The 15,996-nt window shown below is 45.2% G+C and overlaps 1 protein-coding gene across 1 annotated transcript; it reads left to right on the forward strand.

The window, feature by feature from the left end:
• Positions 1-1,752: 1,752 nt before the first annotated feature.
• LOC309327212 (uncharacterized protein) lies at positions 1,753-8,761 on the forward strand. The gene is made up of 4 exons (XM_081836385.1): positions 1,753-1,936; positions 5,620-5,736; positions 7,833-8,206; positions 8,681-8,761. The coding sequence occupies exons 1-3, from the start codon at positions 1,864-1,866 to the stop codon at positions 8,177-8,179; spliced, it is 537 nt and encodes a 178-aa protein (XP_081692511.1). The 5' UTR covers positions 1,753-1,863; the 3' UTR covers positions 8,180-8,206; positions 8,681-8,761.
• Positions 8,762-15,996: the final 7,235 nt, after the last annotated feature.

Here is a 15,996-nt window from a genome sequence, read left to right on the forward strand (position 1 = left end):
TAAGGGATAACTTGTGAAGATTTTTTATGGTAAAAGTAAGTGTGATAAAAAAAAATGGTTAAAAATTATGTTATATGTAAACTGCTAAAGATGAGGTAAAATGAAAATCAGATACGGGGGACTTGGGGAAGCCCACCTAACAATGTTTAGAAGAAATAAGGATAAGACAAGAATTTGTTTGTATTGTTTGTTTTTCTGTTTATGTTGTTTATTTGTGTTATAAAATAAATAAATTTTTTTGGGGGGAAAGAGTTGCACAGTATTTTAGACACAATCCTGGGTGCCTGCTTGCCTGGGTGCAGGCTCATTAAATACAGAGGTGCATACTTCTGGGTAAACAATTTAAGGAGGATATTGAGAAACTGGTGTGTGTGTGCAGAGGAGGGTGACAAAGATTGAAGGGCCATAAGGAACCCCCCCCCCCCAACGGCCTTTCTGAGAAAGGAGAGGTCCGCTGGCATTGCCAATGTTATGTACTGAAGTTCTCACCCTGGGCCAGCAGGGGGATACTGTAGATAGTTATGCAAATTAGGGATCGAAAGTAACGTTCAGTGATTGGATAGTTTTAGAAAGTTGTTACAGTTACGCTGTACTGGAGCTTTATATAAGCAGGCTGGCTGAACCCTTCAGTTCAGTTCTGTTCTGGGCCTGTGAATAAACAAGAGTTGTCTGAAGAATCTCTACGTTGTCTGATATGTTCACCCACAACCTAACAGCCAATGCTGGCATGGAGGGGCCTCTCAAATGTTTATTCAAGGTTGTAAAGAGATAAGGAGGACTCAGGAATCCACATGGCGTGGTGGAGCTGGTGGGGCCATTGCAGGAAGGAGGGGGGCAATGCCCATGTAAGGACATAGAAACTTACTATAATTTTCGATTTCCCAGGAATCAGGTGGTTTACAAGAAATCAGGTGGTATTGTATTCTGAAAATGTATAAAAAGCTGGCATGCTCAGAACTGAGAGAGCAGATTGCGAGCTTATTGCGCTGCACCTTTGCTATGCATATGCATTTCAAATAAACCCTGTTGTATCCTGCAAGGTCGTTTGTGTGAATCTGTGCTCCGGGGACCCGATAGCAGATATGGAACAGGTCCATCAAGAGGATTAAGGGTCTGGAAACCAAGGCTTATGAGAAATGGTTGAGGGAGTTGGGTATGTATTAAAACACAAAAAACCCACAAACATTAAAAACTTCCCTGTACAGGCCTGCCTTCAGATGTCAAGTACTGTATTTTTTGCTCTATAAGACTCACTTTTTCCCTTCTAAAAAGTAAGGGGAAAGTGTGCTTTCATTGCGCAGCGATCCCTCTTGCTGTTCTGGCTTCTGAGATGCAGAATATTTTTTTTCTTGTTTTCCTCCTCCAAAAATTAGGTGCGTCTTGTGGTCTGGTGCATCTTATAGAGTGAAAAATACGGTAGATTTTTATTTCTTCACATCTGATGGGAAGGCATTCCACGGGGCAGGCGCCTCCTGAATGGAGTTGAGGAAACTTGCTGCCCCAGGTTACAGACTCCCCTTGACCTAAACTGTAACTGGCTGGTGGAGCCTCAAATTAAGCTGTCAGCCATTTGCCCTCTTTCTGTAGAGCGTCCCATTCTCTGTTACCAAGGTGAAAACAGAGGTATTCAATAAATGTAAACATTGCTCCTGGAACACGCTTCAAAAAAAAATTTCTATCCAGACAAAACTGGTGGGGTGGGGTTGCTCTTTAAGACTCTGATTCAAAGCAGGAAGGCAGCGCTCTTTACCTTGTGGTCCACTTTGCAAACTTTGCAAACTAATCCAGCACAGAGCTGTGCCAGGCCCTGACTCATCCCCTCTTCTTAAAGGCAGGGTTGCTGAGATGCTCAGAGCGTAGAAAATGTCTCTCAAGCAAACCGGTGGCTTCTCCTGCAGGTGGTTGACTTTCTGGATAGCTCTGTCCATTGTGGAAGGTAAGTCTTCTGTGGTTTGTGATATTTTTTCAGTTGCAGTTCAGAATTCAAGAGCGTATGTGTGTACAGTGATGCATGAGGGACAGCTGTACAGCAAATGTTGTTATGGTCCAGCTCTCACTTCCATACATCACTACTGGAAAAACCATAGCTTTAACTATACGGTCTGTTGCTGGCAAGGTGTTGTCTCTGCTTTTTAAGATGCTGTCTAGGTTTGTCATTGCTTTTCTCCCAAGAAGCAGGCGTCTTTTAATTTCGTGGCTGCTGTCACCATCTGCAGTGATCATGGAGCCCAAGAAAGTAAAATCTCTCACTGCCTCCATTTCTTTCCAGATATTAAACAGTCAAATATCAGTAGTTACAGGTAGGTAGCCGTGTTGGTCTGCCATAGTCAAAAAAAAAATATTAAAAAAAATCCTTCCAGTAGCACCTTAGAGACCAACTAAGTTTGTTATTGGACACTGTGTTACACTGGCTTTTCATATGCTTATTATGGAAATAGATGTTTGCAATGGATCTCAAGAAATGACAGTGGGACATAGATAGCTGCACAAAATGGCATATGAGTCTGGGACCAAGAGCAAAACTTGATGAAGTGTTCATTGTCTGAATGCAATTGACATGCATTTTGGGGGTTATATAAATTAGCAGCTAATGGAGAAGCCGAGACAATCTCTGGGCTCCACAAGGTGGGAATGCTTAACTTATTGCCCTTGCCATGACCCTGACAAAAACTGGCCCCCCAAAACTACCTGAATTTTTATAGCAGCTCCCATCGGTACCAGTGGAGACTTGCCCAAAACTGGAAATAGCAGCCTGGGAAAGATGGTTTTTATCCCCCTTCCCCACCCCTCTAGTCCTAAGGCTGCTCAGGCTTCCTCACAGCTGGTATTTACATAACATGTGTATACTATTTATTTACCACAGTATTTCAAATGTATAACCCACCCTTCCTGCCCAAAGGGAGCCCAGTGCATTTCGTGATAATAAAATCACATAAAAGCAATTTAAAGCAGTACAGTAACATATTGCAGACAACAGTTAAAACGAGCAGTGCAAAAAACTTAATACAGCTTGCAGCCAAAAGTCATCCATGCAATTTACCTCATGCCTCAGTTTACTCAGTTTAGCAGTTTACTGGTGGATGCATGAATTTGGGTGTTTCTGTTGTCACCTGGTCACCCTCAGAGCAGCTACAGGTGCTGTTCATAATCAGCCTATTATGTTTCTTAAAGGCTGTTTGTTTCCCAGGTATTTACAATCTGTGCGTCAAAATTCATTCTGCAAAGTTTCAAACAACAAAATTGGTGTGCTTCGCTGATTCAGGCAAATCCACATTATTTCATGCATTTGAAGTGAGCTTGCTTCAAGGAAGTAAATTTTAAATGCTCTTAACATCTTTCTTTCTAGTTTTTGGCACATACTTTTTATCCACATAATTATAATTGAGTGTTACTTCCGTGGACTGGTAAATAGCAGGTTATACCCAACTACTGCGGCATCAGGAGTCTGTGTTTAGCATACAGTGTAGCTGAGCGACTTAAATACAAATTCCACGAAGAAAACAGATACTGAAGCACTATAGAAATGTTGGTAGCTTTGGAGAGCTTTGCCCGAAAGCTATATTCTGTAATGTACCATCTTCTATGAAAACGCTGTAGCAGAATGGACAATGTGATCACAAGACACATCTTCCCTTTGAAATACCGGGATGAAGGGATTAGAGCAGCCTTTCTCAACCGGTGGGTCCCCAGATGTTGTTGAACTACAACTCCCATCACCCCTCGCTAGCAAGGCCAGAGCTCAGGGATGATGGGAGTTGTAGTCCAACAACAACTGGGGGCCCACAAGTTGAGAACCACTGGATTAGTGCGTCCACCGCAATTCCATGCAGGCTAGACACCTAATTGCTCCTGGCATAGCTCAGTTCTTAATCAGAGAGCACCAAAAACACATGGGTGTAACCAGGATTTTTGGAGGGGGGGCAGAACCTGTTACCTATTGATTTTTATTGATTTGGGGGGGGGAGTAGATGCCCCTCACTGCCCCCCCCCCGCAGCTATGCACATGCTTCTGCGTGTGGTAAATTTTGCAAGTCAGCCGCTTCTGGTGACAGCCCTTACCCTGAAGAGAGTCAACAGCCAGACTGCTATAGAGAATTTGTAAATGCATGAATACAGTGTTATTATGTTCAGTTCAGTTCCTAAGCTTATTGTTCCAGCAAAAGGCCAGGGCAAACACGTAGCAATAGTATTCATAAAATAATACAGAACATACTGTACATCCATAATGTACCGTATTTTTCGCCCTATAAGACGCACTTTTCCCCCTCCAAAAATGAAGGGGAAATGTGTGTGCGTCTTATGGGGCGAATGCAGGCTCCTTGGCTTCAGCAATAGCAACGCGAAGCCTCCGAAGCCTGCGCTCCGGAGGCTTCGTGTTGCTTCTGCTGCAGCCAGGAGAGTCTGCTCTTTGAGGCTGGCGGTGGGGGAAAGCAGCGCTTCCCCCATCGCCAGCCCCAGAGGATGGAGGGCAGTGGGAAGGCGCACGAAGCCTTCCTGCTACTCTCCAACCCGGCTTGGAGTCTGGCGGTGGGGAAAGCAGGCTTTTCCCCAAGGAGGGAGAAGGGATGGACTGGCGGAGTCCGTCCCTTCTCCCTCCTGTGGGCTTTTGCGGGAGATGGGGGAATTCCCCCACCTCCCGCAAAAGCAGGCAAAAGCCGGGCGCTCTTTAAAGCGGCTGTGTAGCTTCTGCTGGCTTTTCTACAAGGTGGGGGAATTCCCCCACCTCGCAGAAAAGCCGGCAAGAGTCGCGCAGCCTTTAAAGAGCGCGCAGCTCTTGGGGGCTTTTCCCCAAGGAGGGAGAAGGGACGGACTGGCCATTTCAGTCCCTTCTCCCTCCTGGTCGAAAAGCCCGCAGGAGTCGCGTGCGGCTCCTGTGGGCTTTTGCGGGAGGTGGGGGAATTCCGCCACCTCCCGCAAAAGCAGGGAGAAGGTCTTGGAGTAGCGCACAGGCTGCGTGCAGCCTGTCCGCTGCTCCCAGAGCTGCGGGGTGGAAATCATATTTTTTCCCTTGATTTCCCCCCCTGAAAACTAGGTGCGTCCTACGGGCTGGTGCGTCCTATAGGGCGAAAAATACGGTAAGTCGACATCCATCAGCTAGCTACTGTCTGAGCCTAGCCTACCTAAAAAAAGGAAAGTATCGTGTCACAGCCCAGGTCTGTCCTCTTTGCCCCATGCTTACAACACTCTTGCAGATAAATCTAATTTCTGCTCCTGCTGGGGGGCAAAATACTGGGATGGCACAATTCCTGACTCATTGCACCACTGTGTATGACTGAGAAGCAGGCACCTCTTACTCCTTGTAGAAGCATGGGTAGGCAAACTAAGGCCCGGGGGCCAGATCCGGCCCAATCGCCTTCTAAATCCGGCCCACGGATGGTCTGGGAATCAGCGTGTTTTTACATCAGAATGTGTCCTTTTATTTAAAATGTATCTCTGGGTTATTTGTGGGGCCTGCCTGGTGTTTTTACATGAGTAGACAGTGGACCGGCCCCCTGCTGAAAAAGTTTGCTGACCCCTGTTGTAGAGTCTGAGGCTAAATGCACTGGCAAAATGGGCACGTCATGGTGTCTGCGTGCTTTTCCTGGCACAGTAAACTAGTTTAGGCTCTAATCTTTCTAGGGAAATATTCAAGTCATTTCTCTGGTGAAGAAAACCAGGATGTCACTGTTGAGCTGCCCACGGCAGATGATGAGCGCATTGACAATACTGAGTTCCCAGTGGGATGTGGCCCAAGAAGTAAGTATGAGAATGAAATAAGGAAAACGTGTGGATGTCCTTTACAGGCCAACAACAAGGGCTTCGGGGAAATTTATAGGCTAAGTCTACCCTACAGACTATGAGGGACGCGAGTGGCGCTATGGATTAAACCACAGAGCCTAGGGCTTGCCGATCAGAAGGTCGGCGGTTCGAATCCCCGTGACGGGGTGAGCTCCCATTGCTCGGTCCCTGCTCCTGCCAACCTAGCAGTTCGAAAGCACACCAAAAAGTGCAAGTAGATAAATAGGTACTGCTCCAGTGGGAAGGTAAACGGCGTTTTCAATGCACTGCTCTGGTTTGCCAGAAGCGGCTTAGTCATGCTGGCCACATGACCCGGAAGCTGTACACCGGCTCCCTCGGCCAATAAAGCAAGATGAGCACCGCAACCCCAGAGTCGGTCATGACTGGACCTAATGGTCAGGGGTCCCTTTACCTTTACCTTTACCCTACAGACTGCACAGGCTAAGTCTACTCTAGAATGTTACATACAGTTTCAGGTTTCAGGTGCAGTGGTACCTCGGGTTAAGTACTTAATTCGTTCCGGAGGTCCGTTCTTAACCTGAAGCACCACTTTAGCTAATGGGGCCTCCTGCTGCTGCCGCGTCACCGGAGCACGATTTCTGTTCTCATCCTGAAACAAAGTTCTTAACCTGAGGTACTATTTCTGGGTTAGTGGAATCTGTATCCTGGAGCGTATGTAATTCGAGGTACCACTGTATCTGGTAAAATTCTACATCTAACACACGTGCATCACAATTAAATTTAAATAAATGGGAGTTATTTTCCATATAACTGGACTGGATCATAAATATCATATATATATTAAAGATCTCCATACAAAGAGTGAAATCCCATTATCTCAAGGATGTGAGCACACATCCAATTTGGAACAAGAGACAGTGGACGTAAATGCACTCTCTGGGGGATTAGAGCACCTTTCCTGTCACAAAAAGGTGTGCTTTGAGGGTTTGGAATAAGACACCCCTGAAATGGAAGCACAGCCTTCAAGGGCAACAAAAAGGAGCTTCCACCCTAAGCCTCACTTCTTCCTTAACATCATCCAGGTGGCGTTAGACAAGCCGCTATCCCTCAGCCTCCTTGCAAACTCCAGCAGGGGCACATGGATGTTGGCTTGCCTTTCAACAGGGATGGAGAAGCTGGTTTTGGACTACAGCTCCCATCATCCCTGACCACTGGCCATGATAGATGGGGAAGATGGATCCGATGATCTCTATCCCTGCCTTGTTGTAAGCAAAAGCATATATGAAATTCTTGCATCGCTCTGAAGTGCAATATAAATATGATTATGTTACTATTAAAATGCAGGCACCATGTGCAACGATTTGGCGCCTGACCTAAACCACTCCTCCCTAGTTGTGCAGGAAGGCCTTAACAAGGTCCTAGGGCTTGTGCTCGGTCCCTGCTCCTGCCAACCTAGCAGTTCAAAAGCACGTCAAAGTCCAAGTAGATAAATAGGTAATGCTCTGGTGGGAAGGTAAATGGTGTTTCCGTGCGCTGCTCTGGTTCACCAGAAGCGGCTTAGTCATGCTGGCCACATGACCCGGAAGCTGTCCGCCAGCTCCCTCGGCCAGTAAAGCAAGAAGAGCACTGCAACCCCAGAGTCATCTGTGACTGGACCTAACGGTCAGGGGTCCCTTTACCTTTTCCAGTGGTACCTCAGGTTGCATACGCTTCAGTTTACACATTCCGCTAACCTCGGGTTAAGAACTTTGCTTCAGGTTGAGAACAGAAAATGTGCTCCGGCGGCGTGGCAGCAGCAGGAGGCCCAATTAGCTAAAGTGGTGCTTCAGGTTAAGAACAGTTTCAGGTTAAGAATGGACCTCCGGAACGAATTAAGTACTTAACCCGAGGTACCACTGCATGTATATATATATATTATAATATATAATATTATTGATATCTTTCTATCATCTATATCTATCTATCTATCTATCTATCTATCTATCATCTATCTATCTGTCTGTCTGTCTGTCTGTTGTTGGCTCAATCTGCAAGAAATGTTCCTATATAATCAAATAGGATCAGACTTTCCTAACTAACTCCATTTGCAACAGGGTTGACAAAACGGTCCAGGGCCTTTGGTGTGCCGCGGCTCAGCAGGCTGGAGAGGGAGGAAACCGACTGCCAAATTTTCCCCTTAACAACACCAACATCGCCGACCACCAAAGCAAGAACCACAACCCCAAAAACCAGGAAGGTGAATACTCACCGTATTGTGGCGGCGGCCGCCGCACCTCGGCTGATATATTGGAGGCCTTTTTACCTACCCAGACAGCCCACTTTCTATCGCGCTTTCGTTCCCTTTAACAGACATGCCCGTCATTGGAATGGCAAATCCGTCTTTGGAATGCCCTTGTGGAATGGCAGATTCCAAAGTGAGGACTCCTCGGAAGAGAAGTGAAGGAAAAGAGACACACAACAGAGCGATGTAGGGATGATCGCGGAGTGGGCAGTGGGGTCCAGAGGGAGCACACTCCCCACCAGCAGGCAGCCTCAGCCTGCCTGCACACATGACCTTGGGGTGCGGAGCACACACACCCCTCACAGACAAAGCCACAGCTGTCTGAACATTGTTCCCTCTGTCTGACCTTTTGCAGTCTCAGTAGTCTGCGGTGTCCTGTATGTAACCTTTGTCTCTGAGACCTTTTGTCTCCTTCGTCATACACTGTGCAAGGGGAAAATGACGCGGTGGAAACAGCTGCCAAAATAACTTTGCACCATCCCACGATCTCGGGACCGGAAGATGTGTAAAGGCCATAGCCCAAAATGTATCTGCCTGGTTTGCATATTTGTCTCAATAAAAGGAGGCTCCACAGGGCTGGCCGGCAGCTTGCATGCAGCTCACCTGTGTGCAGCTCACCTGATGATCAACACCTGTCTTGTGCCTTCACTTCAGAGCAAGGACGCCCTGTGGGATTGAGCAGTACTAAGTCCCCCCACCCCTTAGCCACAACAGAGAACACTTTAAAGCAACAAATTTAAATCCTGGGTTAGCAGAAAAGGGCAAATCTGCAGGTGGGCTTGCCCAGTTTCTGAATCTAGGATAAAGATCTACTTGTGAACAAGTAGGTGAGCAAGATTCCTTTCGGATGGAGTTGGGAAAGGGTCTTCGTAGCAAACGGTTATGTTTCTCCCAAAAATCTGAAATTCTATAAGGAAACTACCTGGGATTCTGTAAGGTTTGATCTCTGGTAAAGAGGCAAATATAACGAGTTTGTTTTTTCGCTACTGGCTTCTCTCGTGCTGAATTTCACTGATTCTGCCCCCTGGTCTTGCCCAGTTTCAGAATTTCTGAAATCAGAAGTTGGCAACGAGACCACAACAATTTATTTGAGGCTTGGGTTTGCATACATGGGCAACTCCTTGCCAGAGGAAGAACTGAGATGCTTGTCCAAACCTATCAGGACTTTTAGACACTGTATCATTACACGGAAATAGTCTTCTGAAAATACTTGCGGTTTTGAAATCTACACATTCTTATCATGTAGAGCTGATGTCAAAACAGCCGCTGCCAAATCACCGTGCTGCGTATTCTAACAGAAGGGACTGCAAGCTGCTCAAATAAATGGATTCTGTTACACAGGTTCTTTTAGATAAATTATCCAAATAGTGATCAAAGCCAGACAGAAATTTGATTAAGGCTTTTATTTACAAGAATGAGATGTACATGTCTGAACATTGCAAAGCCACAGCGCTCAGAAATTACAGGTTATTAAGCAAGCGTTGAAATCAAAATGGTATTTTTGTGGTAACACTTTTGAGGGGAGAGGTATATATTTGTATAAAGATGATGCTACTTCATGTATGGGACGTGGGTGGCGCTGTGGGTTAAACCACAGAGCCTAGGACTTGCTGATCAGAAGGTCAGCGGTTCGAATCCCCACGACGGGGTGAGCTCCCGTTGCTCAGTCCCAGCTCCTGCCAACCTAGCAGTTCGAAAGCACGTCAAAGTGCAAGTAGATAAATAGGTACCGCTCCGGCGGGAAGGTAAACGGCGTTTCCGTGCGCTGCTCTGGTTCGCCAGAAGCGGCTTAGTCATGCTGGCCACATGACCCGCAAGCTGTACGCCGGCTCCCTCGGCCAATAAAGCGAGATGAGCGCCGCAACCCCAGAGTCGGCCACGACTGGACCTAATGGTCAGGGGTCCCTTTACCTTTACCTTTACTTCATGTCACCTTGGAGAGGGTTCAGGTGTAGAATAAGCACATCTTACAATCCACAAAGGAGTTAAACAGAATTTATTACATATATACTGAAGGTTTCACCATAAATCCTGACAGACGTTTCACCTGGCAAAGGAAGTTTCCTCCCACTCCACAAGGAAGGCAGAGTTATTTCTGGCACAAATAGTATTGATTTTTATTAGCTATGAGCTGTAACGGCAGCATCAAAAACAAACATCCAGCACATGTAAAAAGCATGTTGCCATCAGTAATTTAAAACAACAACAACCACCACCACCTCGAAACAAAATTCAGTATAAAAAGGTTCCTGTGACAGGAGATTACATTTAAAAATATACACCCATTTTAACAGACCAGTGACAAAAGTTTTTCAAAATACAGTGGTGCCCCGCAAGACGAATGCCTCGCAAGACGAAAAACCCGCTAGACGAAAGGGTTTTCCGTTTTGGAGGCGCTTCGCAAAACGAATTTCCTATGGGCTTGCTTCGCAAGACGAAATGTCTTGCGAGTTTTTCCGACTCCCCCCCCCCTTTTTCTAAGCCGCTAAGCCGCTTATCTGCTTATCCGCTAAGCCGCTAATAGTGCTAATCCGCTAAGCCGTCAATGGCCATCGCGGAACGGATTATTTTCGTCTTGTGAGGCACCACTGTAAGAGGCAATAGCTCATGTCAGTTAAAGGGGCCAGGACTGAAGATAAGACTTCCTAGAACAGGCTTCCTCAACCTCGGCCCTCCAGATGGTTTGAGACTACAATTCCCATCATTCCTGACCACTGGTCCTGCTAGCTAGGGATGATGGGAGTTGTAGGCCAAAAACATCTGGAGGGCCAAGTTTGAGGAAGCCTGCCCTAGAAGGTAGGAAGAATTCCAATAAACATGCTAGTACTTAACATTTGCCTTTATTTGTTCTTAGGTAAAGGTAAAGGGACCCCTGACCATTAGGTCCAGTCATGACCGACTCTGGGGTTGCGGCGCTCATCTCGCTTTATTGGCCAAGGGAGCTGGCGTACAGCTTCTGGGTCATGTAGCCAGCATGACTAAGCCGCTTCTGGCGAACCAGAGCCACGCACGGAAACGCCATTTACCTTCCCGCCAGAGCGGTACCTACTTATCTGCTTGCACTTGGTGTGCTTTCGAACTGCTAGGCTGGCAGGAGCTGGGACTGAGCAACGGGAGCTCACCCCGTTGCGGGGATTCGAACTGCCGACCTTCTGATCAGCAAGTCCTAGGCTCTGTGGTTTAACCCACAGCGCCACCCGCGTTCCCTTATTTGTTCTTAGCACTGCACAAATAATCTGGCTACAATCCTTACAACCCTGCAAAGTAGTTCAGTATTACTGCCCCATATTGCGGATGGAAGCTGAGTGAAACAATCTAGCGAGTTCATGTCAGAGGTGGGATATGAACGGGGGTTTTGTAGTATCAGTTTTCTAGTTTTCCTAGTCCTACTACAGCAGCTCTTTATCCACCCTAAACATTATTTAGCTCCCATTTTTTATCATTCTAGTTTCCATTGGTGTAGTTTCCATGCAGACTCCATGAATTTCTCCTACTTGTTCTTGCCGCCTGCTAACTTGGGATATTTAGTGATTCAGGGGCAATGGTGCCCCCTTCTATTTCAGCTCCTAAAATATGGACCCGAACCTTCATCATGAACTCGAGTCCTTGCTCTTACGTCAACCCCATCTCTAGACCCCCACATAATGGGATATCCAGCATAATTGTTATTTTCCTATCCTAGTTGCTTGAAAGGGTGAGCGGAGAGACGCACAATCGCTGGTTTAGGCTGCTGTTCTGTGTTCACATTTAGCTTAAAACCATTGATCAGGGTTCGTCTTACCTTCACATTGCCACACTTTTGACAAAGCAGGCTAGGTCGAAAGAGAGTGATTTGCCCAAAGTCCACTTTCTTCCAAAAAACAGGCTGCTGGTACTTATGAGCAGTAATAATAATAATAATAATTTATTATTTATACCCCGCCCATCTGACTGGGTTTCCCCAGCCACTCTGGACGGCTTCCAAGAGAATATTAAAATAGAATAATCCTTCAAACATTAAAAGCTTCCCTAAACAGGGCTGCCTTCAGATGTCTTCTAAAAGTCTGGTAGTTATTTTTCTCTTTGACATCTGGTGGGAGGGCGTTCCACAGGGCGGGTGCCACTACCGAGAAGGCCCTCTGCCTGGTTCCCTGTAACTTGGCTTCTCTCAGTGAGCGAACTGCCAGAAGGCCCTCGGTGCTGGACCTCAGTGTCCAGGCTGAACGATGGGGGTGGAGACGCTCCTTCAGGTATACTGGGCCGAGGCCGTTTAGGGCTTTAGAGGTTAGTACCAACACTTTGAATTGTGCTTGGAAACGTACTGGGAGCCAGTGTAGGTCTTTTTTCTGGGGGAACACATGGGTACGCACACCCCTAAACATTTTGTGAATCTAAGATTGGCCTCACTGAGGGGCAGTATTTCAATGCGAGTAGGAAAATGAGAGTACCCCTAAACTTTTTTTTCAGAAAAAAAGCACTGCTTATGAGTGCAAGTTGTTGATTAAAGAGTTGGTCACAAGTTGAACAGGTCAAGTGTGGTGACTTGCAACTCTTGCAACCCTTTCTTTTGGTAAAGCAATTCCACTCAACCAGCATAATATCAACCACACTGGCACTCTGGGTACCATTCTTGCAATACGTCCAATAAACAAACCTTGACATGCATTATTCCAATTTCCCTGTCACGTCTGAAGGAATGCACATAGCAAAACAATAGTTCCTGGTGGGCAAAGCCTATAGACACTGACACACAGATCAAAGTTGCTTTATAAAACCAAATGCTACCGCAGATTCATCAATCGTTTAAAATTTGCAATAAAAAGTGAGTTTGATAATGGAGACAATTACTCTAAGAAGACAAAATAAAGTAGCAGAAATGTAGAACAAGGGACATATTGCATGGTGATGTGTGCTTTCCAAGCCATATTTGTTTCAATTCTACCAAGAGCGGCCAATTAGGAATTATGTTAAGAAAGCTGGGTTTATGACTTGGCTGCACCACGATAGTCCTTGTTTATTATTTAAAAATGTTGTTTCCATCCTATCTTTTCAATAAAACAGTTGGGAACACACCGTTAACAATGTAATACTGAGAACAAATGAGGTACAATTTTGTTTTTCCAAATTTGCTGCCTTGAAAGTAGTCAAGCAAGCAGCTTCCATGATTAAGATCCTAAGAAGCTTTAGAAAATAAAACACCGCTTGCTCATTTAAAGCTAGCCTTGTTAGCTGCATTGCCGAATGACTTGACTGCATAGCAATATGATCCACATGTTTTTTTGTTTCTCCTAAAAGTGGAGACCAGATCACTCCAACAGGAAACACAAATGACATTTCTGTACTGTAAAAATGTATTGGTTTTATACCAGTTTAACCATCACAGCTTCCCCCAAAGAACCTGGAAACTGCAGCTTGTGTACAGCGTTGAGAATTCGCTCTAAAGAATTCTAGTTCCCAATTTATCTGGTGGTGAGAAGGAATCACTATCAAACCAGTTTAAATTTGTGTTGTAGATATAAAATGCTACATGTTCTGTTATTATTGTCCCACCAATGTATACAGTGCTTTATAGCATCACATATCTATACACTTAAAACGTCAACAGCGCCCAGAGCTTGCAAACGTGCTAAGAAGGGTGAGCTACAAAGAAAAGCACTTGCAGATACAGATTATTTACAGACAAGAGTTTTCCAACTTCATGGATGAGGTTTCTCAGATAAGCTTTTTAGAAAGGCCTATTGTCAATTCACATTATCCGGGACAGGGGACGGGGGCGGGTGTACATTCACCAGAACTCATGTAGAATGTGCACATAATCCAGCCATAAAGCAGGAGCTCTGCACATTTCCTGGTCGATCATACATAATCTCCAACAGGCCTTGGGAAATGTGCATATAATCAACTGAATTTTTATACGTTCTTCAGCCATCATACATAATCTCTAACAGGCTTCGGGGAAAGTGAATATCTCAAATGCATTTTGTGCATTCGCTGGGTTATAAACACATTCTCCAGTCAGTATGCAGATTCTCCAAGAAGCATGACCTATAAAGCCTTAAAAGGCTCCAACCTGCCATACCTCAAGAATCGCCTCTCCCCATATGAACCTACCCGGACCCTGAGATCATCCTTTGAGGCCCTTCTTTGTGTGCCTCCTCCATGAGAGGTCCGGAGGGTGGCAACACAAGAGCAGGGCCTTTCCTGCAGTGGCTCCCCACTTGTGGAATACTCTCCCCAGGGTCGCTGAGCTGGTGTCTTCGTCACCTATCTTTAGGCGCTAGGCAAAAACATTCCTCTTCTCCCAGGCCTTAGCCAATCTATGGCCTTTTAAATTATGGAGCGGGGTAATTTTTGTTTGTTTGCTACTGTTATCTATTTTTGTGTTTTTATATTGTAAATCGCCCTGTGATCCTCAGATGAAGCGTGGTATAGAAATTCAATAAAAATTAATAATAATAAATAAAAACATGCCTTTCCTCCCTACATCTCTTGTCCAGAAGCGTGTAATCTGCACCCTGAAGTGTAATTTGGTGTGTGATCTGGCCCCCTGTCTAACCTTACATTCTTATAATCGTACCCTCCAACTGAGCAATAAGAAGGGGTGGGGTTCCAGCTAAATATTAATCCCACCCCCGAAGTCGAGCTCTCTTTTCAGCACAGCTTCTAAACCTTCCCTCCTTCTTTCACAATTGTGATGGAAATCTCCCCCGCCCGCCCCCCCAATGCCTCTATTAAGAAAAGGGCTGTTGGAAGATTATGCATACAGACCAGGAAATGTGCACAATTCCCTCTATATGGCTGGATTATGTCACACGGATGGCATTTATTTCAATTTACACAAAAATATCCATGAGAAAAATCAGGACCAGGATAAAATAGGCATCATGCTTGAGCTACAAGCCTAGGATGAGTGAAGGGGAAAATGAGGAACAAGGCCGACTCCATATGTTTTTATTTATCTAACAAAATGTATATACCGCTTGATTATAATGAAACGTCTAAGCGGTCCACAAGAAGTGTGGAATTGAATTGAATCTATGCAATATTACCAGGAAACATAGATGTACGTATACAGTGTTAGGATTCATTCCCCGTGTTGCAGTCATGGGATTATTTTTATCACATGACCGTGTATGTTTTCATTCTACATTGTGGGAAGTGACGGAGACAGGATGTTTTTATGACTGTGTTTCCGTGATGTAGGACATTTGTCCTTTGTTCTTTCTCTTTGCTGTCTGATGCTGAAGAGGAAGGAGCTGTGTTACGAATTATTATAATAATAATTTATTATTTATAATATATATTATTATTATATTATAATAATAATTTATTATTTCTACCCCGCCCATCTGGCTGGGCTTCCCCACCCACTCTGGGCGGCTTCCCAAAAAATATTAAAATACTGTAATACATTAAACATGAAAAGCTTCCCTAAACATAGGGAAATAAACGTATACGTAAATAAACGTAGTTGAGCCAAAATGCTGTGCTACTGAGTCTGAACGCTGACTGCCTATACTCTGTTGATCCTGAAGTGTGCTGATGCCTCTGAGGCATAGCTGTCAACTTTCCTTTTCTTGCGAGGAATCCTATTCGGAATAAAGGAATTCCCCTTTAAAAAAGGGAAACGTTGACAGCTATGCTCTGAGGTATCAGTCGCTGTGATGTTTGGGCTGGAGAAAGCTTTTGAATCTCCCGAACAACCAACCAGGAGGAAGAGAACATGCCAGTCGGGCATGTGTCTCTGCCAGGGTCCTACTCGTGTGTAGGAACTCCTGACATACATAACTGCTACAGAAGATTTCAGGTACTCTTACTATCTGAGCAGCAATCAGTATACACATCTTATTATGGTTAGTGGGAACCCGAGGAGAACTACTTAGAAGTAGTTACAGATAGGTAGCCGTGTTGGTCTGCCATGGTCAAAACAAAATAAAAAAATTCCTTCCAGTAGCACCTTAAAGACCAACTGAGTTAGTTCTAGGTATGAGCTTTCG

The sequence above is a fragment of the Podarcis erhardii genome (genome assembly GCF_964252035.2).
Source record: "Podarcis erhardii genome assembly, chromosome: 13".
Lineage (NCBI taxonomy): Eukaryota > Metazoa > Chordata > Lepidosauria > Squamata > Lacertidae > Podarcis > Podarcis erhardii.

Coding starts and splice junctions, on each gene's coding strand:
- LOC309327212 (XM_081836385.1), top strand. CDS start 1,864: ATGTCTCTCAAGCAAACCGGTGGCTTCTCCTGCAGGTGGTTGACTTTC. Junction 1,937..5,619: donor AGCTCTGTCCATTGTGGAAG/GTAAGTCTTCTG, acceptor TAATCTTTCTAG/GGAAATATTCAAGTCATTTC. Junction 5,737..7,832: donor AGTGGGATGTGGCCCAAGAA/GTAAGTATGAGA, acceptor CATTTGCAACAG/GGTTGACAAAACGGTCCAGG.